The sequence below is a fragment of the Anopheles darlingi genome, chromosome 2 (genome assembly GCF_943734745.1).
Source record: "Anopheles darlingi chromosome 2, idAnoDarlMG_H_01, whole genome shotgun sequence".
Taxonomy (NCBI): Eukaryota; Metazoa; Arthropoda; class Insecta; order Diptera; family Culicidae; genus Anopheles; species Anopheles darlingi.
Genome location: NC_064874.1, coordinates 36,931,903 through 36,958,261, shown reverse-complemented (window position 1 = coordinate 36,958,261; position 26,359 = coordinate 36,931,903). Strand labels below are relative to the sequence as shown.

The 26,359-nt window shown below is 52.6% G+C and overlaps 1 protein-coding gene across 2 annotated transcripts in view; it reads left to right on the top strand.

Moving 5' to 3' along the window:
* Positions 1-337: 337 nt before the first annotated feature.
* Positions 338-26,359, top strand: part of LOC125948583 (tyrosine-protein phosphatase vhp-1) — a 28,559-nt gene continuing 2,537 nt past the window's right edge. Inside the window, exons 1-4 of one of the 2 annotated variants that reach the window (XM_049674798.1) lie at positions 338-1,665; positions 5,762-5,872; positions 9,286-9,510; positions 26,207-26,359. The exon at positions 26,207-26,359 is cut by the window's right edge and continues 2,537 nt beyond it. In XM_049674798.1, coding sequence (XP_049530755.1) covers positions 1,605-1,665; positions 5,762-5,872; positions 9,286-9,510; positions 26,207-26,359 — 550 coding nt within the window. In that variant the 5' untranslated portion in view covers positions 338-1,604. Of the gene's footprint in view, positions 1,666-1,976; positions 2,319-5,761; positions 5,873-9,285; positions 9,511-26,206 lie in introns of those variants that run through there. The other variant, XM_049674799.1, reaches the window with a different exon arrangement.

Here is a 26,359-nt window from a genome sequence, read left to right as displayed (position 1 = left end):
TTCATTCGCACGATAAGATTGTATCCGAACTGGACACATCCGCGGATGGAAAAAAGGGGCAAGAAGTGACACGTGCTCTGCTGGCGCTCGTAGGGTAATTTTTTTTTATTGAATAGCGAGCCCTCGTTGAAATGACGTCACTCGCATCGGTGTGTTAATCATCGTCGCCACGGACACTGCATTGGTGTGCGTTTCACCTCCCCGAGAGTAAGGGAGACAACCGTCGTACTTCCCTCTCTCTTCGATGGCACGCACACAGAAGTACAGCGTACGGAAAAATAAAATCGAGCCAGCTTTTGCCTCTCCTTTTCCCTCACATTCACAATTTTGCCTCCCAAGCGGCAACAACTTTCCGTCGCCGCGTATATTTTTGTAACGAAATGGTTTAACAGCTCCCGAAGTGTCTCCAGTTTACACACTTTCGTCAGCCTGGAAAGCGTTCGAGAGAAGCCGCAGAAAGGATTACCACCAGACGACGCAAACGGCAACAGCAGCAACACCAGCATTTTCGGCGTCCCGGAAGACCACGAAAAAGTTCAGAAACATAAAACGGCCTGCTGGTGAACGGGAAAGAGAAGCAAAGTGAGACGATCCCGTGGCGTAACTGAAAAGGCAAGCGCTCTCTTGCGCGCCGTGATTCACTCCCAGCAGAAGTGGTGAAACGAGTGACGTAGTAGAAAGCCATCCATCGCAGCAGCCACAAACCGGGGATAAATCGGAAATATTAACCGCAACAAGTGAAAAATCAAAACCAAAAAATCTCCTCCTCGTGCACGGTGTAGTGTGTGGGTCTGAAAAGTGCAAGCAAAGTGTGGTTTTGTGGTGTGTTTGGAAAGGCAGCAGCGTGCGTGTGTGGGCCCGTTTGTGATCAGCACCATAACGCCTGAAGCGCGAAGCCAAGTGTTCCGCCGTGACTAAAGTAGTTCGACCTGCCCCGCGAGATAGGCCAATCCGAGGTGCGTGGCTCACAGGTTTATGTAACGAAACGATGCGTGAAACCCGCTGGTGCATGTGATGTGTGGTGGTAACAAGTGATTCATGCTAGGTGACGACAAACCCCCGCCCCCCAATCAGAGAACGTAGCCCCAAAGGAGCCTTCAACCGTCCGGAGCTTGTTGTCGGGTGTAGCAATCATCGCCGTTGCCAATCATCCATCAGCAGCGCGCCTTCTGTGAGTTTGAACGGTGGTACCGGGGGGGAAATAACATGCACAGGCACAGGCTGGTGTAGAAGTGCATAACGAGTGAGAAACGCAGCGAGCAAAAGTGCACCACCTGCGCCGTGTATCTTGTATCTTAGCTAAGTTAAGCTACTGTTGGTTGCTAAAGCTCAAGTGAAGTCGAGAAGCGGAGAAGCACCACAAAAGCACACCAGCGCGCGTGGTGTATGTGTGAAAAATTCCTCTGGTAGCTCTGGGCAAAGCAAAGGAGATCAATACGACGCACCGGAGGACAACAGCCGAGGGCGACGGTGCCGAGTGCAAGTGGCACCCGTCTATCGTGGCGACCGAATCACCGATAGCTGCACCGCCGGTTCCCGCCCTTCTTCCTACCACCTTCGCACCGGGTACACCCGGGTGTCAACACACCAAAACGTCCAGCAAAATGAGGATGAAGCATAAATCGTCCTGCCTGGTACTGCACCTGATGCCTACGGATAAGCACGGTAAGATCGGGTTTCCATGGCCGTCCTCGTCGTCGAAAACATCCGCCATTACGTCGCTATAGTGGCTACTATGCTATGGGAAGATCGGGCATTAGTAGCACGCTTGGCAGGCTAGTGTTGCTATAGAGATTAGATGCACGATGCTGGCGTTGTTGATGTCATACGAGTAATTAGAGGAGAAAAGAGAGAGCGAGAGAGAGAGAGAGAGAGAGAGAGAGAGAGAGAGAGTAAGAGAGTAAGAGCGAGAGCGAGAGCGAGTTGGGATGCGAGCGAGAGAGCAAAGAGAGCGAGAGAGAGAGAGAGAGAGAGAGAGAGCTGAGCAGAGCAACCGATCCTCATCCTCATCATCATCACCTTAGCCGTTGATCCTCGTCAGTGTAACAAGGATCTTTTTTTGGCCGCGTTTTTCGCGCGCACCGCAGCCGATCTTTCGTCGCGGAACGCGCGAATCGGTTTTCAGTTTCTTTTCGCGCTCGGTGGGCCTCGTCGCGCTCGTGGACCGTGGGTGGCCTTTTCCGGTACACTTTCCTGTACGTGCGTGCGTGCCGTCCTTGTGTTTGCCGGTGTCTGCTGCGTGTGTGTGTGTGTATGTGTGTGCCTTTGGTTCCGGTTCAGGATCTATTAGTCACCCCTGAGATTGGAGATGATTTCCGGTGCGTATCTGATCCCATTATCCGCCCAAAAGCAAGTGTTTTTCTGTGCCATTCCCTGAACGACGGCAAGAGAACAGAAGACGCCTAAAATCCACTCAAGAACATGGCCATCGTCATCCCGGTTCCATCGATTGGAGGGAACGCTTTACACACAGCACTGGCCCCCGCGATGGAACACAAATCTCCTTTCGCACACCTGTTCCCTCCTGGTGTGCCAGCCTGGTGTGACCTGGTGTGCAGCCGTTGCCCACCACCACCGCTTCCTCTGCGGCGGTGGCGACGGTGTTAATGTGCGGAACGGATCACCACACACAGAGAACACACATTTCACACGACGTCGAGCGCTGCTGCCAACACCATAACTCACCGTCAAATCGGGTACCGTGCGCGCTCGCACCCATTACAATGGCCACCCCCCCCCCCCCCTCCCACACCCCTCCGTTTTTGGGTGACACCACCACCAACACCCCGCTACCAGCCAGCCACCACCCGCTGCCGCGGTGTGTGCCGCAAAACAAGCTTGACATTCCACACACAGTAACAGTCACCATGAATCATCATCCCCCATCACAAGACCGAGGCGATGACCGAGAAGGTGGTGGAGAAGGAGGCGGAGAAGGATGACATTCGGCTGGCTGGCTGGCTGGCTCTGACTCTGGCTCAGCTCGGTGGGCGACGGTTCAACTATTTGGTCGCACCGATGGCCAACCGGCACAAAAAAAGAAAGAAGAACTCAAAATCGCTCCCCCAAAATAGCCATCCTCTCTCTCTCTCTCTTGATGTTCTCATCATTCCCACACACGACGTCCCCTTTCCTTCCTCCCACAAATCCACTGAAGATGCGAGATGACTTTCGTCCGATGAGCGCCGAGATGCGCGAGATCAACTGGCCTCTGGTGTGTCCGGCAGCAACAGTCCGGTTGTTGTTTGGCATGTTCTTACAGTGGTTCAGGCCTTTACAAACACGGCCTGCAGTGATGTCATTGCGCTTGGCAAGAAGGATGATGCGATGGGGTCATCATCTTTCCACGATCGCCATCTGGTCGAGCGCGCCGCGTATGTGGCATTCCCTTTGGGGTCCCTTCGAGGGGATTCTTCACCCCTTTCTGGACCAGTCTGGAGCGAAGCATTTCCGTGATCATGCTCCCAGGCACACATAAGCAGCAGGAACCATAAACCCCCACCCCCCAAGTGCCAAGTGGAAGGTGGAAGAGGAGAAACGGCGAGTTGAGAAAAATCCCACCCCCTGGCCGGCTTGAAGCTCCGATCACGCCGAAGGCCGAGAGGATGAGTCATATATATATACCTTTCGATTCCCCCCGGACCGGAGCAGCACGCTCGAGGGATCGGTGATCTCGTCGGCGATCAGAGACCGGTGGTCGTCGACGTCTCGGTCCTCGGTCTCGGTCCGTGGCTGCTGTGAACGGGGCAAAGGCAAAAGATGAAAATAATCCGCGAACGCCACCGCTGCCGCTGCCGCGTGTATCATCACCGAAAGGAGAGGAGAGTAGATTCATCGCTGATGTTGATGTTGGGGCACGGCTTTTGCATCGTGCCGTGCCGTGCCGTGCCGTCTGCCGATGGCCGGGGTTTGCGTTGGGACCGACCACCAAGATGAAGGGGGAGGGCGACTATGCAGAACTATTTTTAAGTTGCCGAAGCGCTTGGAAGAAGCAGAAACCGACGGCGACGACGACGACGACGACGACGACGACGACGCCGCTGATGTCGCGGTTCGTTTAGTTCGAGACGTTGCTGGTCGGACAGAGAAGTCGGAAGCTACTGCAGCCGCTTCTCGCACGATTGATGAGCTATTCCACCTTGAACAGCAGCAGCAGCAGCACATCTGGCAACCGGGCCTTTTCGGTGTCGGTTCCGGTTCCCACTCCAGTGTCGAGTGTTGGATTCATGTTTGGTTTATTTGCGTGAAGCTTGAAGCTGCATCCTTCAAGGATCTTTCTCCCTTTTGCTCGATCTTCCTCGAGATAGATCCTCCTCTGCATGCTTGCCACCTCCTTGCTAAGGTGTTTGGCGCATAAATCACCCTGATTTACGCCCGATTTGTTAATGATGAGACGGACTGCGGGCGGTGGGGAGATGCACGCAATAAAGTGAATTTATTTTCAGTTCGTTCGGTCATCCTTCCCGTCTCAAAGCGGGGGGAATGCTCTGAGGGGACGGTCTGGCTCCTCTTCTGTGCGCCTCACACCCGAAAGCGTGCGATCGCACGTCATGATGATCATCGTCGTCCTCTTCTTCCGTGCGATCACCACCACGGTGAGGTGCGTGATTTGCAGACACCACACGCGCACGCAACCAACCCCAAACGACATCCCTCCCACTCGAAGGGGAGCGGGAGAAGCAGGAGGAGGAGAAGGAGGAAGGTTTGAAATCGAGGCGCGAGCGCGCAAATGGCTAGCTCGTGACTCATGGCGTGGTGATCGTCGTCGTCGTCGTCGTCGTGCTCGTGCTCGGTGTGTAACCAACCAACAGCACCGTGTTCCTCGCGTCGTTCCTCGTGTACGATCGATCAATCGATCGATTTCGAAAGGCGCCCCCCCGCCTCGGGACACAATCCTCTTCTTCACTTGGCTTCCCTCGGCCTCATCCACGGCGACGGCGAAAGCCGCTAAACCTGAGAGAGTCAGCATCTGGGTCTCTCTCTCTTGGACGCTAGTCCGTCCGTTCGTTCGTTCATCATTCGTTTATGCGCACCACGGCGCACCCCATTCCTCCTGAGGGGATGAGGTGGTACGATGCTAGCAACGGATTGGGGGGACTACACCGGGATTCCGGATTAGCGTGCCTGGCGCGGTGAGATCACATCCCATCTTAACGAAAGACACACACAAACACAAATGTGAGCGTAGAGCGCGAGAAACAGAGAGAGAGAGGAAAAACTCGTTTTCGCGCGACGATGACGATGACGATGACGGTGGCCAGAGGTGAGCCACTAGCGCAGCGCTGCAAAACGCCGTACCTCTCGGAACGACCTTTAAAGGTTTTCCTGCACGTTACATGGCATGTACAAGCCCATGCGCTTCACCTCCTGCGTGATTGGCCACTGTGGCAACATTAGGAGACACTGCAGGCTCTGCTGGCTGGCCACTGACCGGTCCCTCTACTCGCTGGTTGTTGATGAAGGTGCCTTTGGAGTCGTGCGCACAGGCGCAATTGTGATCGCTACATTTTTGTAGAAACAAATGCGAAAAAAAGAAGGCACAAGACATTATAAAACTCATAACTAAACACACCTCAACCTCGACACATTGGCATCGCGAACTGAACTTATGCTTCTCGTTGACTTTCCCGTTTTCCGGTGTTGCCTCTGGTAGTTTTCTAGCTAGCTTCCCAATTTTCCCCACGTCGTGCTCGTCGTGTATTTTTACGCCTTTTCTTAACCGTTTCTTGTTTTTTCTCTCTCTTCAACGTTCTCATTTCAGCCATCCATGGCCAGCACAAACGGCACAAAGATAGCTGCGATGATTCATCGATCGCGTCCAGCACCCGTGTTCCCCTGGCGCGCAGCTGCTCTAGTCCCGCGGTATCATACGGTGAGTGCTGTGTGCGTGTGTTTACCAAGAGGGTGTGCGTGCGATCGAGCGAACGAACGCACGCACGCACGCACCATCGCTAACCGGAAGTGTGCTCCGACCGACCGATGGTGGCAGTGAATTGGTCATCCGTATCCGATTCTCAAAACGCCTTTCGAGACCACAGAAGACTCTGTCTTTAGGAGACCGCAGACAGTCCGCTTGACCCTTGCTGTGAACCTTCAAAAGACAGCAACTGCAGCAACAGATCAGTCGGATAACGGTGTGTTTTCTCGATTGACCTTTTCACTCCTATAGGCGGCGCCATGCTGCGTGGTGTGTATCACACATGAAACATGATGGCGATAGACGCCAGGAAGCGCTCCTCAGTAAGATGGCGCACAGTTACAGTACGATCACTCGTGAGAATTGATTATGAAATACGCGGGATTCGCGCTGCTCCGGCTTCTGCTACTTGCTGCCGCTGCGCGACGTGATTGTGGACGCGGTGCACGATCAGATTTGTGAAGCACACAACGATGATGATGATGATGATGATGATGCTGATGCTCCTCTGCCATCTCGTAATGCCTTGCTAAACATAACAGGAACCCCACAAACGGGCACCATTAGAACGCTGGCGAACGGGCATCTGCCACACTCTGTTGCGTAATGGTGCTTACGGTGTTTGCTGCTGCTGCTGTTGCTGCTACGCGATTACCCAATTGATGGACGGATCTGGATGTCGGCAATCGGCAGCAGCAGCAGCAGCAGAGTGAGTACGATGCCGCTGTTTGAGAACTTCCCGCATCAGCCAGCCAGCAGGAGAGGCCGTACGCGTCCCGTTTTGAATTGAAGAGTGTTCGGTGTCGTCAACAGCAAAGACAGAGTTGGGCTGCGTGTTGATGCTGCCGTTGCTGCTGCTAGAGTAGTGGAGCAATTCGTAGCAATTGGTTATTTATAAACCAACCGGCAATTTAAATTTCCAAATGAAGCAGGCCCCCAGGCGGTTTTGTGAATCATCCATCCCCTGGTGATCGTGCCCAATTCAATCTCCAATCTCTAACGTCTGCGCTTCTAGCGTTCTTTCTCGGTTCTCAGCAACCTCTTAGTATAGTTGCTGCTTCGTCTTGAACATGTTAGACGCTGTGTTGCCGTTCCCTTGATTGCTGCTGTGTGATGTTTGCTGCGGACGACGCACACAGTCCGTAGCAGCAAGATCGTTGAGATGACATCCGAGCATCTGCCATCATCATCATCTGTATGAGGGAAGCGAGCGATCGAGCGAGCGAACGCTATAATTGTGACAGTCACGGACAGAAAGCTTGTGGCAGGAAGTATTAAAATGTACTGCAAACCGGCAGCAACATATAGTGGCCTTCCTGGTGGATCATGCTTCAAACAGCCATTACCATTTGCACGATCGAATGCTATGCCCTCCAAAAACAGCACACCATATGTGTGTGTGAGTGTGTGTGTGTGTGTGTGTACGTGTAGCAATTCGTTGAGCATTCTCTGAAGAGCGATTTCACCTGTCAATGCCGGCACATCGCAGCAGACGGGGTTAAGAAAATGAGTAGCAACAGGCAACGGAATACGTGAGCGAACAGTGCGCTCAAAGGTAAGCAAGCAAGCAAGCAAGCAAGCAAGCAAAAGCAAACCAAACCGTTGCGGTGGTAGCTCGGCATGATACTTTGCCGAGGAGAAAACCGGACAGCGGTGAACGGTTTCGGTGGTTGGGGCCCAGGAGAGGCGAGAGCCCTGTGTGCGCCGGTGGTGCCGGTGCTGGTGCTGCTGCTGCTGCTGCTGCTGCTGCTGCTGTGCCCAGAGACATCCCAGAGACGCGAACAGAAACCGAAGAGCCAAGAGAGCAGCCAAACCGCCTGCTTCGTATCCGGTTTCAAGGCCGGTCAGACAACTTTCCGCGTCCCTGCTCGAAACGCCCGCTCTTCCGCAGCCTCTCACCTGGCAGGCTGTGGTTGGCTTGGTTGGTTGGTTTGGTTGCCTCCGGTGCTCTGGAGGCTGGAAAAAAAGGTTTGGAAGAAAAATAGGGACAGCAGTAGGGAATGCATGGGCTCGAGCTTAAGCAGGGTTTGCCTGCATGCCTGCCTGCCTGCTTGCCTGCTTGCGTTGCCCTTAACAACGGCCCAGGAGGGCCAACACAGCATTCCAGGTGCAACTCTCGCGCGTGCGAGTGTGTGCGAGAGTGTGCGTTCGTCTGCGTACGTTGGCGTTGGTCTCTTGCGGTTTGCGGCCGGCCTTCCTCCGGCAAGGGGCTAGAGCATGGAATTTTATGATGGTGGCCCGTTGTGTATCACCGGTGGGGCCCCCGCGGATGGGAGCGAATACGAGCGCCAACTACGACGGGGTCTCCGCGTCCCACACGCCAACCAACGTCACAGAAAACTCTGGCGACACTCTCAACACACACTTCCAGCGCATGATGATGTCGTCGGCCGGATGGAATTTTTGAGATCCACCCACCGATGCATGCAAATCAAGATGGAAAAAAAATGAAAACAACGTCCCGGCCAGCCTGGGCGTGATCGATATTGGTGGTTGTTTATTCGAAAAAGCTTTGAAGAGGCTTCAGTGACAATTCCAGAATGTATCGGCTTACCACCATGAATCGTCTCCGAACACAGCCGTCGGCCGCGCACGCTCTGCTGACGGCGCCTAACGATGACGCCGATGTCCTCATTCACGGCGCCCACCGATGGCATATCATTGAACTTTAATTGAACCGCAGGCGCACGCACTTTCCCTACCCGGATTCCGCCGTCCACAATGCCGCCAATCTATAACGGTCAGCTAGCCAGGCCAGCGGCTGCGCACCAACGCGCGCTCATCACATTGCCGTCATTCCCGGAGCGGGAGGAACTCTGCCCTGAACGTTACACCGCTCTGCACTGCACCCGTTGGCTCGTGTACCTCCTCGTGGGTTTTCTTTGGAAAATGACGTTTTTTTATGAATGGCTCTGCCCTCGGTTGGTGGCCTCGTGTGGAACCTGAGCACACACTAGAAAACGGAACGGAAACCCACCAGCCCCTCCAAAACTAGCACATCGACCAGTACATGGCGGTGAAATCGAAACGGCAAACGCCACGAAAGCAAAGCACAAAACAGCAAATCAAGAACAATCGGAATTGAAATACAAGCACACACACACAGCCCCTTTCCGCCAATTCAACGCCAATATCGCGGGCCAATAATAGTGCTCGCGTTCGCGCTTCTCAATGGTCGTGAAAAGAAGGTGCGCGACATTCCGTTCATTTCGTTCCGTTTGTTTTTGTCGAATCGGCAATCGGTTTCCGGTAGAGTGCACGCGCGCATCGGACAGACAGTTTTCGATTTCGCTGGCGGCGTTCTTAACGACGGGGTGTTCCTGTCCGTGTTTAATTCGCTTCGTTGTCCTTTCCTTCTTTCTTTGTAGACATTGAGTCGCATCCCGCGTCGCTGCTGTTCCCACACCTGCTGCTCGGTAACGGTCGCGATGCGATCGATCCGACCACCGTGGGCGCGAACTGTGTACTTAACGTTACCTGCCAGCAACCGACCGGCCAGCTGAAGCCCGGTCTCAAGTACAAACAGATCCCGGCGAGCGACACGCCGCACCAGAACATCAAGCAGTACTTTCAGGAAGCGTTCGAATTCATCGGTAAGTGTTACTATACCAGATAAAACTACTGGCGTAAACTTTTTTTTCTGTTTTCCGGGATATAATGCGCCTCTGAAGCGACCGAGAGGTCTGGTCTGTCGAAAAGATCGAAACTATGGACTATATAGGACCTTTACGGTACCGGTACTCACATACATCGACTTGAATACTGGCCCAGAAGGGCGAATCGCTTTTATCCGCGTTCGAAAGGAGGATTCAATGGGTCTTTAGTGGGCTATATCATGGTATCTCATAGGGATAGAAAAACTTTCCAGCGGCACACATCGTCTATGAGTAGCGAGATCCTCTCTGAACTCTATACACTGCAAGCAATGCGATACACACGAGATACGACCACCGCCGATTGCCATTAACAACACCCCACACCCCATCCGTCGGCAATTCGAGTTGGCAGAAAGTTGAATGAAATGTTAATGATTGGTGTGCCAGGATGATTCAACCGATCACCAAACGCCGCCTCTTGCGGAAACCCTCTCATCATTCCCCGCCAGTCGGTCGACGGGCATGGGTGGGATAATATTGTTTGGCAGATTTTTGTTTATTTTTGGTACCCACACACACGCTACATGACGTGAGCACCAGGGCAGGGTGGAAACGCACAACCGGTCTTTGAACCACCGGTTCGTTACCGATCCTACCGCCTACCGCCACTACCGGAAGAGGGAGGAGCGCGTGGATGTACGTAAGATTTTAAATTTAAACGCGAAAGTAGGGTTCGCGATACCGGTAAGCCAAGGGGTAGCACGACGCAGGAGTGCATATACAAACAAACATCCTTGCGCCGGGATGCCAGAGTGTATACCACCACCCGGCCAGCGAAGGGTGACGACACCGCCCGGGGGTATGATGAGTGGTTGCTGTTGCTGCTGGACCAGGTCCCGCTAGCGGTACAGGATCGTCCGTCCGCGAGTACAAATATAGCTATGACATCAACCACCGCTACACACAAACACCAGACCCTCCCCGGTCGGTCGAGCGGTCGTCGTAGCAAACGTCGTAGTAAATGGTTGCGATCTTTTCCTCTTTTTTTTTGTCCTCCATTTACTGGTGGCCAGGCACACCACTCTTCTGCAAGCTTCCATTCCAATCCAAAACGGTGGACGGCCGCCCAACGCAACGCACAACACAGCACCCAGGCAAGCCTCTCTCCGTTGCTCACTTGTCCGTTGTCTTCGTTCTCGCGGCGGTTGATCGCGCGGCTTTGGAAGTCCCAGATCAGACCAGCGCGCCACCACCAGTTGCTGCACGGTCGGAGCAGCGGGAAGTGTGTACGTGTTACTACTAGACGACGCGACCTTGCGATGGCGACAGAGCAACAACCAACCAACCACCATCACCACCACCACCTTTTGTCCGTCCCGTCGGACCATTTTACCCCGGACTACCGGGGCGGAAACTCCTTCACGTTAAAGAAGGAACCCGTTGGCGACGATGCCGCACGTTGGCAGGCCATTAATTTGTATAATACCGCCCGAACGCGACTCCAAACACTTCCTGTACACCGGTCCTGGTGTCCATTCATCCCGGAAATACGGAAACCGCGTTCCGTTTCGTCCTTCGCCCGGTTGACTGACCCATGACCGCCAAACTTCTTCTCCGTGAAGTGTATCGCGTTATTGCTGGCTGGATATCGTGCATTCGTCGCGCACCACGCTGGCTGGGGAGAGATGTTTCAGCATTAGAGCGAGAGCGCCATGTTGCTCAGCCAGCAGCTGACACTCGCTGGAGACCGGAAGGCGTAGGCTTATCGCGGTGGTCTACCACCACCACCACCGTTAACGCCACCAACCACGGTCCGCGGTCAGTTAGGAGACTTATCCGCGTTCTTTTTTATCAATTGCTGCTGGTGCTGAGGGGATTGTGTGCAGCAGCTAACGACAGGCGCGTGGATTTTGGCCCCTTTCGCGAGCACGATGGCGGTAACGATCGAGGGTCCGTTCGGTTTCGGTGGGAGGTGATATCATGGTGTGTCAATATATTCACATTCACAGGACAAACTTGTGAAGCGGCGGCGAGAGAGATAGGGTTGATGGTGGTCGACCACCACCACCACCATTACTGCGCGATATGTGGTGTGCGTGCTTCAATAGCGCTGCTGGTTGGATGGTGGTTTCGTGAATTGATAGCACCACGATTGAAGCAACAGCAACGGTTTTGTGGTTTTTGTGGACGAGAGGAGAGAGAGAAAGAGAGAGAGAGAGAGAGCTGTGGTGCTGTGGTGCGTTCCGCAATGGACTGGCGTAAGCGTTAGCGACTGTGAGCGCTAGTGATGAGTCACGGAGCCGCATTTAAACACAATTAAATGCCGTGGCCCTGCACCGAGTACCGAGCAGAACAGCGAGAGCGTTACAGAGAGAAAGAGAGAGAGAGAGAGAGAGGACAATCAGGTCGGGTTGGTTGGTTGGTTGGTTGTTAGTCGCTCGTAATCGCTCCACCAACCCAACCCAACCCAACAAACCACCATCACCCTCCAACAGACAGCGAATGACGCAAAGCAGCAGCGCGAGCAGCGGCAAGTAGACAACCGCGCGGGCCACTACAGCCCCCCCCCCCCCCGCCTCTATTGCCACGCAGGCGAGATTTCGCGGCCTTCGTTCGCTTCGTCGTCGTCGTCGTCGTATTGCTCTTGGGGAAGCGAAACTCATGCTCTGCAGCGGTAGCACCAGCACCTAGGCTAGCAACGGTAGACAGGGCAGGGTCGTATGAAGGCTGTTGTTCTGCTGCTTCAGTCGTTGTGTCCTGCCGTGAAACAGGAGCCCAACGCCACCCACCATCGATCATACCACCATTGGTGATCTCTTAGGGAGAGAAAGAGAGCGAGAGAGCATATCGATCATGTTCCACGATGCTCCAAAACACTGAAACGTCCACCACCTTTCGTACACCTGCAGAGGCCAGCAGGTTCAGCCGTCCTGACTGTGCGCATTCCGTCAAAAGTGTGGTCCGTGCCGGAGGTACCAGTTATGAGTTGGTATTTAAGTTTTGCTGTGGCCTCGGGAAGCCTCACAATCCCGGTACGACCTTTAATCCGTCGTCGCAACCAACAGCCAGCCAGGCAGCCCGCACGGTGGTACGCCGGAGGAGAACTGGTCCGTCGTGTCCGTGTCTCCGCAGCACACAGACGGGGATAGGAAACCTGTCATGCGGCGGCGAAGAAGCAGAAGCATCGTGGCACGGACGGACGGCTGGCTGGCTGGCTTGGTTTAGCTTGGCTAGCTAGGAGACTCAGACTCAGGCATCATCATCCCCACTAACGGTATGATGACTCACTGCTAGTCTGCGGATTGCCCATACCCCACACCGCAGCAGTTAACCACCGCTCTCACCATTAACCAAGCGCAGAGGAAGGCGAAAGAGGCGGCCACCACCGGACGCAGGGTTGCGTGTGAACGATTGCAGTAACTACTACTAACCGCACGCTATATACGCGCTTGCTACCGAAACCCATCACACGGAACACCGCACTATTGCCCTGTCGACAACAAGACAAGGAATGGTGAGCCCACTTACCGCCGACCGGTGTGTAATGGTGCCACCGGTTGTGCCGCAAAACCAGCGACGGAAGCAACGCTGCGGGCACACAGGAGCGGCAGCTTTCGTGATTTGGCTCAATTATATCGGTAGCACAAAAATGTCCCGGCCCCTGTGAGAGTGAGAGAGGAAATTCCTTCAAAATCAAGCTTCTCTATTGGCGTGGATCGTGGTTTTTGGACGTCGGATCCTACATGTAGTAAAACATGTACAACTGAGAAAAGCACGCGTGAAACCGCTTCCAATTTTCGGTAATCTTGAGAGTTTTTTTTAGATAAATTGTAAATTTCCAAATACTTTCACGAACGCATTTGTTCACAGTTAGTCTTGTTACATATGTTTTTTTTTCTCTTCAACCCATTTGAAACAACTATAAAGCGTAGGCTGCAATGTTCAGAACATTGAAATAATGAATTAGAAATGATTTCCTGGTTTATGGCCACATTAGTTCGATTCTAAATGAGACAGTTTGACGTTTATAAGCACAATTTGCGGCACACACTGAAGCGATCTCATTCAGCCTGCTCGGGGTCGGTAAGCATAGCAACGAATCTTCCCGTCCTAGGTTTGCTGTGCATACCTTTGTCGATTCCTTTGGCCACGTGCATAACCTGGTTACACCCGTCATGAGAGCGCCAGACCGGACGGATCCCTTCATTTGCCCCCGGCGCATCCTTGTCAAAGCCATGCGCACACGTGTGTTCTATTTCGACCTCGTAAGCAGAAACGTGCGCACGCTCTCCATAGCGAGACGGCGTTGGTGATGATGATGATGATGTCAATGATAAGCCGCGAACGTACTGACGACACACACCACGCAGAACGCAACCAACGGACCTGCCAGCCAGCCTTCCATTCCGGCCGGGCACGTGCTCTTCTAATTTAGACCGAATTCTCCCTTCATCCCAAGGATTTTGGGGCGTAGTGTTTGCCGCAGGATATTCCTGTCGGAAAAACAAATGTATGTTTTCCGGTCGCCGGGGAAAAAAAAGTGCGGGGGAGATAAATCGTTGGCGGGTGGGTAGAGATATTGGTGCTTCATCAGCCGTAAGGAAATACCCCGGGTAGAATTGAATATACAACATGATATCAATTGAGATAAGCTTGAGTGGCACCACCGGGTGGTGGGAGTGGTTTGCCTTTGCCTTCGCCTGCGTCGTCGCCCCTTTGGTGTGGAGGGTGGTTTTTCCTACTCGGGTTGCGGTTAGAGCTGGCGGAATATTACTCATAAAGTGCCGCCGGAACCGCGTGAACCACCAGCGCAAGATGGACAGTAGTATTTACTGTAACAAGTGCCCCGCGACATACCGAATGTTTCCGGCCTCTAATCGAACCGTACGGTCTCAATCCACAAACCACCAACTCACCAAAAACCAACGTTCACAATCGTGATGATGGCGATGCGGGCCGGGGACGGGGCATCGTCGTGTCGTGGCATTTCGGTGGCCTCCTCCAACCCTCGCTCCTCCGCCATTGTTGTGGAACCGCTAGTGCGCAATATGGACGATGAATCATCGCAGATCAATTATGAACTGTATCGAGCTGTTGACGAGCGAGAGCGAGAAAGAGAGCACGCGCGCCCGACAGGGTGGACATAAAATTGCCCCGATCACGAGGAGGGTCGATGGCGCTTGCCTTGTCTGGTGTGTGGTGCTGGTGGTGGTGTGTGGGTGCCACGATAGATATGGTGGTGGTGCTGGTAGCGTAGATTGTAATTGAGTGTTAATAATAGTAGTAGATGGAGCGATTCCACTGATTAGCGTCCTTTTTTTTTCCTCTTCCTTGCTCCATCACGTGGTTGTTAGGGGTTTACTTGCTTGTCAGAATTCAATTTGAGTGTCCTCGATGTCATTGTCGCGCCGAGATGTGCGCCTCACAGCTGCGCTTGAAAGCAGATCAGAGTAGTCCCGTGTCGTCGTGTTTGGTGTTGTTCCAGAACCAAGCAACCGATGAACAACATCTGTCAATCCGCCATGACGTGTCAGCGACGCGCAGGCAAACTGATTACAAAAGTTTAACGTGCACACACGGGTGGTTATGCAAACCTATTTACCTAATCCCCGTACAGTACAAATATTCCTGGTACACACGAAATTTCCCTTCTTCTTTGGGCGCACCCTTCGGATGTGAACGCTTTGAAACCTGCGCCCCAAACGAACCAAACGAACGAACCAGATTACGAACCGAAAGGCAGCAGAACCTCTTCATGGGTTTCGTGCCTATCTAAATATTTATCTTACATTTATCTAAATTTCCCCTCCTTCACCAGACGCATCCTTTAGCGTGGACCAGTTGCCCCGTTATCCTGCCAAACATGGTCTGCGTTTGGAAAGGGATTTTCTATGCAAAATACGATGGAGGAGGGACTTTCTTTTCCACCATCACCGATGGTATCAAGCAGGCGAGGATAAAGGCAGCATTGGCTTGGAGGATTGATCTTTCCCAAGGGGTTGGGGATGTACTCCGGCTTCAACAGCTCTCTTCGGCCCCGCGCAGCAACATTATTGGTACGGTTTATGTGTCTTTTCGCGCCAATGCGCCGTGGCTCGATGCGGCTGTCTAATGTTCATGAATGAGTAACAACTATTTAAACACAACCGAGCGAAACCAACCGACCTCACACGGTCGTCCGGCCCTGAGAAATGTGACTTTCTTCTAGCCCACTCCCCCTACCCCTCTACCCTGAATCATGTTCGCTGGATGTGACGATCCGCCCCACCTGCCGTCCACAGCGCCGCTGTCCGTCTCACCGGGCCGCTGTACGAAACACGTTCATTACTGACACGCAATCACCTGGCTAGTGGTTCTACACTCTACACAGTACGTGCTACGTGCACACCAGACCGGAGAGCGGTGAAGTGTGGTGGTTTGATAGCAGAGCGCACAATGAGTGTAGATTGTGTCTGTATTAAGGGCCTGTGTTAGCTGCTATTCACACTACATTGCGTCGACGCTTGATAATGCAAATGTGTATTCAAATGTGTTCTTCGCTTCGGTTCTAGTTTGCTTTTGCCATCCTAGTACCCAGCTAAATCGTATGCACTTTGGCACGCGGAAGTATTTTCCCTGCACATGTCTAGTAAATGTCCCCTGCATAGTTTCTCCAGAATATGCAGCACCTAAAAGAAATCGCGATGCAATAACGTCGGACTTGGAGTCTTCGAAAAATGAAGCCTCACACAACACCATTCCTCAGAATGGTAACAGATGTTTTTCAAATCCATCAAATCCAAGTAGAATCCCCAACCAACTTACCATTCGATAAGGGAAACGCAAATAGCGCAAATGTACTTTAAAACCTTATAACTCATTCAGGCGTCTCGGTACTTTACGGCTTCTGATAATGAAAGCGCTTCGAGCGCGCGCTCGGTGAGTGCATGAGTCAGAGAGTACACCAGTGCACCACAGCACGCTACCAAACACCGCACATACAAGCGCGACCGTCAAGTTCGAGTTATTCAATCGAGCAATGGCAAATCGGGCAAATCGATAAGAAGGAGAGCCAGTCAGTCAGTCAACCAGTCAACCAACTAACCAACCAGCAAGCGACAACGAGGACTGAAAATAGACACACAAATCAATAGTAGCAGCAAGTGGCCAACGGGCGGCGTAACATGGGAATCTGTGGGGTGGAGGGGGGGGGGAGTTTTGTTACGGCTGTCGAGTGCCGCGAGCGTTGTTGTTGCTGTTGTGATGAGGCGACGAAAAACCCGCTGCCCATCACGACATGAAACTACCCTCCCACCAAGCGCCATGTCTTCTGTTTCGAAAAGATCGCATTGTTCGCTGCGGTGCGGCAAGACGTTTTTCATTTCTGGCCACCATCACCACTTTTCTACCACCACCGTGGCCACCGTGGTGGTGTCTCTTGTCCAAACGTAGCTTCTTCGCTCTCGATTGGGGCAATGGGTGCGCGCGCGCGCGCGCACAACCTCGCTGGTGATAAAATAGAGGAAAGAAGGAGCGCTCTAGACTCGGCGACCAGGAACCGACCAGCGAACAGCGAAGTGTCATAACAGATAAGCGATAGGTAGGTGCACGGAGAGCGCGTTTAGCGTATGCCAGGGCCGGCGGGCTGTGGTGTTGACGCCAGCAGACGATGACGAGGATGATGATGGGTCCGTTTGTATTGAAGAATCGCCACAGGAGCTGATAACAGCACCTACCCTTCCCTTCCCTTCGTCAAGTCTGCTTCTCGCGGAGCATCATTATCTCCGCGCGCGCACCACCGGCAGATGGCTGCTGTGGTTCGCGTCAATAGCTGTACTGTCGCTTTAAAGCGCCATTTTCACCTTCAGCCTTTAATACAGTCAGTAGCTTTGTTTGGATGGCACTTTTGGGTGGCTAGAGATGGTACCGCACCCCGACCCATTTACTTCACTGCGTGTTCTATAGACCGTGAACGCCTTTCGCGAGGTGCGAGGATGCGATGATCAGCAGCAACATCGTGCGAATGTATGACCCATTGATAAGAGAATGATCGTTCACAGGGTGCTACGTGTGCTACGAAATGTAAGACGCAGGCAGCAGCTAGCTGTCCCGTCCAAGTGCCATCAAACGTCGTGAACACCAGAGGGTCGAAATCCCGAAACGAAATCGCGGGCTCTTATGGCTCTCCTCCCATCAAGTGCACAACCGCAAGTAGCGATCAGTCATTGTTGTTACTAGGGCCAGGTATAACAGCCCGCGAGTTCCATTCTCTCAAGTCCTGTGACAACAAGCGGATTGACGCAACACCACGACGGCAATCACACATCAGAGTGTCATCAAACGCGTAAACAATGCGTCACCGAAGGGTACCGGGCATCTTTAATCGCACTGGTCGGTGCGACCCTGAAGCCTGAATAGACAGATAGTACCGCGCTAGTCACTAATGTCCGTCTGTAGGTACAGTATGCGGCCACCGACCGAACCTGACATGTTCCCCTTTGCCGCCTGTGGACGTTTTTGCGCCAAAGTGTCTAGCAGCGTTGCAGAAATGCCAGAGCCAGTGGTGGTGTCTATATCGAGTATACGCACTTTATCGGTCTTTCCCACCACTCGCTAGCCATTATCCTGTAGCGTTTATAGCTGCTGCACGTGGCACATTAACGCCCGGTGTTATCGGGATGTTTCGGCCAACCGCCAGCGGCTTTCCTTCCTTTTCGGGTATCTTATTATGGGAGATGCCACGCTTCCGGATGCTGCTGCTGCTGCTGCTGCTGCTACCGTCCTGATAAACATGTTGGCATGTCTCCGTGGTTTGGTTGTGTTTCAGCCGCCCTCCAGCTAGAAAAAAGTTCATCGAATCGTTAAAAACGTACTCTCCCCCTGAGGTAAAGACATACCCGGCCCTTCTTCACCTCTTTTTTTTGGGATGGTTTAAGTATCCGGAAGCGCTTTGCTGGAAATGGGAAGTGGTTTCCGGGCAACGCATCAAGTGCAGGGGTGTGTGCGCTTCAGAACTTTGTATTCCCGGTTCGTGGTGTGTTCCGTCTTGGAGTGATTCATCGGACGTGCTGAACCGTAGCACCGGGAGCGGGAGGTGACCAACACCATCTTGCATCCTCCCTGATTCTCCTACCCTGATCGCCGGATGTTAAGCTCTTCTAGCCACTAGTGTGTCGAATCGAAGGAAGAGGAAAGCATCGTGCGGCTAATCATGTTTCTTAATATGATGGAGCGATGGTGGTGACTCTTGATGGTTGGTTGTCGTGCGGTTGCCAGTGTTTTGGAAGGGATACGCAGTAGTAGTATTCGCCCTGCGGGCATACCTCGTCTGTGCTTACTGCGACGAGTGTTTTTCAAGTGATTTTCAATGCTGCATCCATCTAGAGGCGAATAGCTAATTAGCAAGAGCAAACCCTCGGCTAACTCAGACCGTGGTAATGGGAGTGTATGGTGTGCGTATATTTTAAGGATTTCGGGGTTTTCATTTCACGCTGACGCGCAATACTAGCCACGTGGATTGATGCCTTTTTCCTTACCGTGTCGGTAGCGAATGGGATTAGTGGTTTAAGGGGTTCCGTGGGGACGCACAATCTACTGGGAAAAACAACAAGTTTTTGCTTTCAGCGAAGAGCACGCCCCGGCAGTAACTCACGATTGCTGCTACTACACGATGGTTACAGCCGTGCGCCTATCATCAAACGCAGATGGTCGCTACGTCACCCTCGGGGTTTCGGAAACCTAAATAACGCTCGCTCTCGATTTGGCAAAATCTCGTAAAAACCATCCGGCGTCCACATAGAGACCTCACCGATCCACAAAGACTGCTGTAGCTAATGTATGACTACTACGATACTCTGTCAATCGCATGTAACGGTCGAAGGTGCCAATGGCACACACCAACTGCCTGCGGCCTGCTGCGTTTGGTGTTACACCGTCGCCGAAATGATCTGTAAATTTTACGATAGCAGCAGCCTTGCCTCGCACAAGCTGCCTCGCAGCTGCTCACCGGGGGCGCGCGTTTTAGGGGAGAGGTTTAGGGCCCTGTCTGGTGCTGATGATGGTACCGATGAGTAATACACACCCCGTGTCACCCCATGCAGAGATTGTGCCGTCGCGTCCGTCCGGCATTGCAGTTGTGGTACTGCAAGCAAATCTCTTGCTGCTGCTGCTGCTGCTGCTGCTAGTGGCGGCTACACGAGTCACGACGAGTATGCGCCGTGTCCCCGGGAGTTTGTGGTGCTGGTGGCGCACTTTCCCCGCATCATTAGCCTCTAATGCTCTCGGGGGTAGACTAGAAATAGAGCAAACGGCAAATGTACCAACCAACCATCGCTGCAGAGCTGCTGCTGCTGCTGCACGGATTGGGTTGTGATGAGGGTGACTCATCGTGGGTATGTCTCGCTTGAATTCCACGACGACGACGACGGACGCGGACGACGCGGCATCCATAGCGATCCAAACGGCGGACCCAAACACTCGCGCACTACCTTCTCTTGCTCGCTCGGGCACGGGGTGGTTCGGGCACACCAATATGGCCAAATGACCTTTGCCTAACGTCATGACGTCACGACAAAGGACGCGAACAGGCTCCACCGCGTCGCGTCGGCCTCTTCGCTGGTGGGAAGGAAAATGGAGTTGGACGAACTTGGTATGGCTTTAGACATCAACCACAATCACACACACACACACGCACACACACACACATGTGTGTGTGTGTGCAGACTCTCGATCAGCAGCCGGCGGGTCGGTCAGGTCACGCTCTCTCGGTCGGCGGTTGCGGCCGTAAAGTTTCACCACAACCGGTTGTGGTGTCGCAACGGCGCAAGGCTCTTTCGAAGTTGGCTTCCTCGAGCACCACGAGCACGGTGGAACCGAGCAGGCAGGTAAAGAGGCGATCTTTCTACATCGTACACCGCAGTCAGCCAGCCAGCCAGCGAGCCAGCCAGCGATCGACGATCATTTGTGGAGGGCAGTCGCGTGGAGGATTGCACACCACTACCACAATCACCGCACACAACACAACGCCGTCTTCGCGGCTTCGCAGAGCAGCCAGCGCATTCGTCATCCATCCGGGGCTTGTGGGGGGTTTACATTCTCCAAAAGAATTCTCGCGGATTTACGAGGACACGCGCGGACAAAGAGGGTGAGAGAGAAACACGCAGACACAAAAATTCATCACCGTCTTCCCCATGCAGGTCAGGTTTCATGCTTCGTCACGGAATCACGGAAACAACGGAACCGCACAACCGCGGTTTGGATGCAGTTCAGTTCTGGCGGACATTACTCATCTCCTACGTCCGCCGAACAAAGGCGGCTCCGTCACCTCTTTTGCCGTTTGCTATCTCAGGACACTCCAAGAGTGCAATTTTGGACACACTACGCCTGCAGGCAGGCGTGAACGGTGAATTAGTGTCACAAACAAGCAATCCTTCGTCACTTCCGTGGCGTTAAATTGGTTGATTGAATTAGAGCGGCAACACAACACCCTCCGTCTATGAAAGCGAAGCGGTGAATGCGGTTAGAATTCGCTCCCGCATCTTTTCCTCCTGTCCAAAAGCGGATACCTAAAGACCCTGTCGATTGTTGGCGTTTGTTACGACGACGGGGTAAGGGCAGAGTGCCAGGCAGAAGATAAATGATCATCGACCATAATTCGATAGTGGCGCGGGGTGGCACTTGTACTCCTCTATCCCGATTGTCTAATGGTCGTTGGTTCGGGAATGGATGGATGGTGATGGCCTACAATTGGCCATCGTCACCCCATTTCTCATCCTGTGCGTTGCTGTCTGTTGCTGGAAGGATGCTGGAAGGAAGCTGAAGGAAAGGACCTGTACGTCCTATGTCGCGCTACCTGCTTTATCTTCTTAAGATCACAGAAGCAACACTGCTTGATGGATGATGAACAGTCGGGTTACACTTTACAAATTTCTTGCATCGATATGTTGAGTCACAACATTTCATCAACACAGCACACAGAGTGTAGCAGCCGCGTGTCGTGTCCTCGTCGTCCCCTCGGTCGGATAACGCTACTACTAGCGCCAGCATCATCCCCCGTGCCGCGATGATGAAGGCCGAAAAGGGGCGAATCGTAACAATTTGGGAGCCGGACCAATTGTGTAAATATGTGCGCAACCTCTTCCACATCTGCTGCTAATCGAGAAAATTTATTGTTTTCCACACCCCCACGCCACCAGCAGCCAGAACCGACGACGACGACGACGACGATGGTGTGTTGGGGTTATGAGAACACACATGCTTGCTCCTTGGTTCCCATGAACGTCCACGGAGCGGTCTTAGTTGTAGGAGAATTCATTTTCAAAATAGAAGTCCTCCAAGGGTCGCCGCCCACCCTTCCTACGGCCAAACACTTAACAATGTGGAAGCATTTAAGGAATGCGTTTTATTACAATTTCCTGTGCCTGCGGCGCACCGGTGCTTCCTCTTTCTCTCGGAACCGAAAAGCGCACTCAGCCCAATATCGTTGGAATCTTCCATTCGGAAATGGATTGTGGGGAAGAGTAGTGGGAATGTGGTATTAAAACCGGAAGGAATAATGCGATCGAGTAGTAGCGTTCTCTACCGGTCTTCTATGAGTGTATGCAGCAGCAAAAGTAGCGAGAATGAATGGGAATTTTGAACCATCTTTCTATGAATCATTGCGACCGCGCACCCGAGCAAGCGCTGGTGATCTGTGCGCTATGCTGATCTGTTAATACACCCAACTCTAAACTGCTGCTTCCTCATTTTCCTCTCTATCTCTCTCGCCCTCCTGTTCCGAGGGTGGCGAGGACAGTAAATTAACGAGCCCCATTGAGGCGCAGATTACACACGATGCTCTGCGTGCACGCGTGCAGTGATGCACTGACAGCAGCAGCCAGTGACATGATGGGCTGATTTGTGTACATTATTTTCTGCACCTAGGAACGGCAGAAACAGGAAGCAGCGGCAATGCAGCAGCAGCAGCAGCAGCGCAAACAAACAACACACAACACAATTCACAAAGCGACACACCATGGCGGGTGCATTCCATTAACATCTGTAACACCATTCGGGCGCGATATGATGCGCGCCCACACATCCAGGGGCAGCGCGCGGCGCTGGGTTGGTTTCATTCAGTGACCGTTGCGCACGCGGTACTGTTTCAATGTCGCTGAATGACCGTTCACCATACCATCCTGCCTAGTACCCCCCGCACTAGCTGTTGTGTGGTCGTGGTGATGTTGATTATACGTGTACGCGCGCACTTTTGCGCGAATTAATAAATCGCAACACGCTAGCCTTTAGCAGCAGCAGCAGCAGCAGCAGCAGCAGCAGCAGCAGCAGCGTGATCATCGTCATCTCTGGTATGTTGATGATGTGCGGTTTACTGTCGATCATAGATCGAGAGTCGGCCGGGCCGGGCACTACACAACAGTTGGGAAGAAAAAGGGTAAACAAATGATCTCAGCAACCGTCGACCAGACGAGACGAATGTGTGTGTGTGTGTATGTGTGTTTGTTGTGTTTTCTGGGGCGGTTGGGGGGGAGTGTAAACGGAAAGATGTGTGTGCGGCGGGTGGTGCGCGGCCCGCACACCGACTGTGTCAATACGCACGCGTTTGTCGTTTTTGTTTACCCATTTTCGTCCTTTCATCCAATATGGCAATGCGCCAATCTGTTAAAGGGATTTATGTGTTCACCATGGGGCCCCAAATGGCGCTCGATGGTGCGCCACAGTTTTGCTATGAGTCATCGGCTCAAACTCCTCCTGCTGTGCTCGCTCTCCTCCTGCGCGCCGCCACCGCGTACATGACAATGAGACGTGCTGTCCTCACTTTTGGAATCGTCAACAACGCCCACCTCCTTCTATAAATGAGTGTGTGTGTCGATGTGGATGGTGGTACAGCTACGGGTAGCTAGTGTTTGGGGTCGATCGATACCCGGTACAGCACTGCACAAGGTCATCGTGGGGATTGCACGAAAGAAGGCTACTAGGCTTTCGAAGGACAGCCTACTACTAGTCTGCGGTGTTTGCACGATTTTTTGACGTGCTACTGCCATCGCCGCATAACGGACGCAAAGCTAACCTGTGCATTCCGAAGAAGATAGATCGTAGTAAGCCGCGCAGATATTTTTCACGCTGGTAACGCTAGATCGCTCTCTTCGGTTCGTCATCATCTAACCGATCCTTTTACAGTGTCAGTAGTTGACACAGATGACATAAGATGTTTCTTTTTGTTTTCTTTTACGTCTGTTTGTTTTTTTGTTTGTGAGAAGCTCTCCAGGTTCCACGCATCCGCGCGCGGTCGAGGATGATGTCAACGGAGAATGTGGTCACTCTTAAACCAGGGGCATTATGGGCGCCCGCCCGATGGATCATCGGCAGCAAATAATGATGGATTGATTACTTATTTACCGCAGCATCCTTACTGCGCTGTGCGTTCCCTGCTGTGCTGTGCTCTGCCTTTCCCGTGCCCGCTGGTGGTGCGTCATACTGTCAAGTGCAGAATGCAGGCAACACTACTGCAGGGTGTATGAGTCATCGGCAGTCCTTCGCACAATACACCGTGCCACACCCCTCCGTGCGTTTGAAAGACGTAGGAAACGTTCCATCTGGCGGCGATGATGGTGACGGTCGACCGGATGAGTCAGGACCGAGATGAGATCCTGTGGCGCAGAGAAGGGAAACCATCCACGCTTCACTTGAACCATCTCATCATCTTAAGTTACTCAAGATGGCGCTGAAAAGTACAATAGCGCTGGAGAGAGAGAGAGCGAGGATGAGGATGTGTGTCGCCGTTCCAGCGCGAACATCCTGCTTTTGGGGTCCATTTTTTTGTAGCTTTGTTTGTGTAATGAATATCAGATTCTGATTCGCCGCTGCTGCTGGCCATTAAAAAAACATAGATTTGCTCACCCCTCCAGCAGCGATGATGCTGTCGCTGCGGCTGCTGCTGCTGCTGAACCGATGGTGGTCGAGTGGATGTTTTGAATCTTTTGTTGTTGTGCGGAATGAGAGCGGATCAAATGTCGTTCCGGTTAGAGTTATTGTGAATTGAACCCTTGGCTGGCATAGAAAACGGTCGCTGCAATGTTATGTACAAGAGCACATTGAATGGGTTTCTAATTTCAGTTCAGCATCACCCATCCGCCCGTTCTGTTCATTCATCACTCTAATGGGGTTATCCCAAAAAAGGAGTCATGGGGATTTTGTTCAAATGTCTGCTTCGTGTTTCGATGAATCATACCGCGATGAATCTCCAGCGAAAGCTATTCTCTAATCTCGGATCTTTAAAAAAAAAGACGGTTCGTAACGGCGCACATACGATCGTGCAAATAAAGCTGCATTCCAAATATTGCTGGCCAACAAAAGTTGCCGATTCTAGCGTGTTCTGTTCCCTTTCTTCATCAATTCGAAAAATTTCCATGCGATGACGCTGCTGCATCCAGTAGCCTGTGGGCGGCCTCATATTTGAGCTCACGACCGATGACTCACGACGCCAAAAATAACGTTTTCTACCAAATGTCGTTTTAAAACCGTTCCAAAACGGCAGGAAACGACAGGCACGGATACGAAGAGAAGTGAGGGAGAACGGGAGGAGTGTTAAGGGGTGCGGCTTGCAGTTTCGTAAACATAGCACGCAGCACCCTCCGTGGCATTGCAATGAGTTTCTTCGACTTCTATAGGGAAAGAAGGTAGAAGCAATGATAGTGGTGTGAATCGCAGTGAGCGCAGATGAGACCAGCCAACACCGGATTCCTTGCCCCGGTGGCCATCTGAGGTCCCTTGTGGTCCATTTTTCATCGTCTCATCGTGAGGTTCCGGCGGTGGTGACATACGGTCCGCAGGTTTATTGTTCCTTTTTTTAAATATATTTTATTAGTTTAAAATGGAACTGCGACGTGAAAGAGAGAGAGAGAGAAAGCGAGAGGGTTGGGTGAGACCGAGGAGGATGCAATCAATTTGTTATTTTAAATCGATCAACCATGGCCAAAGCACGGAACGATTGCACCGACGACTGACACCCTTGTGGCACCAATTTGTACCCCTTTTTTGGATGGTACCCGGCGAGAAAGGGGAAAGGAAGAGGAGAGGGTGTTCTCGTGTCGTATGCATTGCACCAACGGCCTACTATTTCCTGAGTTCATCGGTTCACGTCAATGTGTTGGCCGACTCGAGGACAGTCGTTTGATTCTTCGAAGAACCTGAACTGAAACGTCACTCATGCTCACGCATGCTTTCGTGCGTGAAACAGCGGCTTAGGGAGCTTCCGGTATGAGGCGGCTGGGAAGCGGTCGTTCCCGAGCATGAGAAGAGAGAGCATGACTCATACTTTCACTCGAGGGCGAACAGCACGTCTGTTGCTGATGCTGAAGGGGAAACTCGTTGATGCACTCGGGCCGCCATAGAAACAGGAAAAGGAAGGTCGGGGAAGTAGGGTAACACATATTGCGTGGCCGTTCGCTATGCGTCCCCGATGCAACAATGTCGCTGGGATTGTGCTAGATTGCCGTAGAGATTTTTACGGAAGAACGATTCATCTAAAAAAATGGATACAAACGCACATGCTCGGAGTTGTCAAACTAGAAACGGAATAGAGTAGATAAGTGAATGGGAATAAAAGTCCCCGAGGGATGGATTGATGCCTTTCTCATACAGCTTGCTGCGATGTGATGTTTACATCCGATTATCCGTTAACTAATCTTCTCGTTCGTTTTCTCTTTCCCATCAACAGAGGAGGCTCGGAAAAAGGAATCAACCGTACTGCTACACTGTCAGGCCGGCATCAGCCGTAGCGCCACGATCGCCATTGCGTACGTGATGCGCTATAAGGAACTGTCGCTACTGGAGGCGTATCAGCTGGTCAAGCGGGCCCGCCCGATCATCT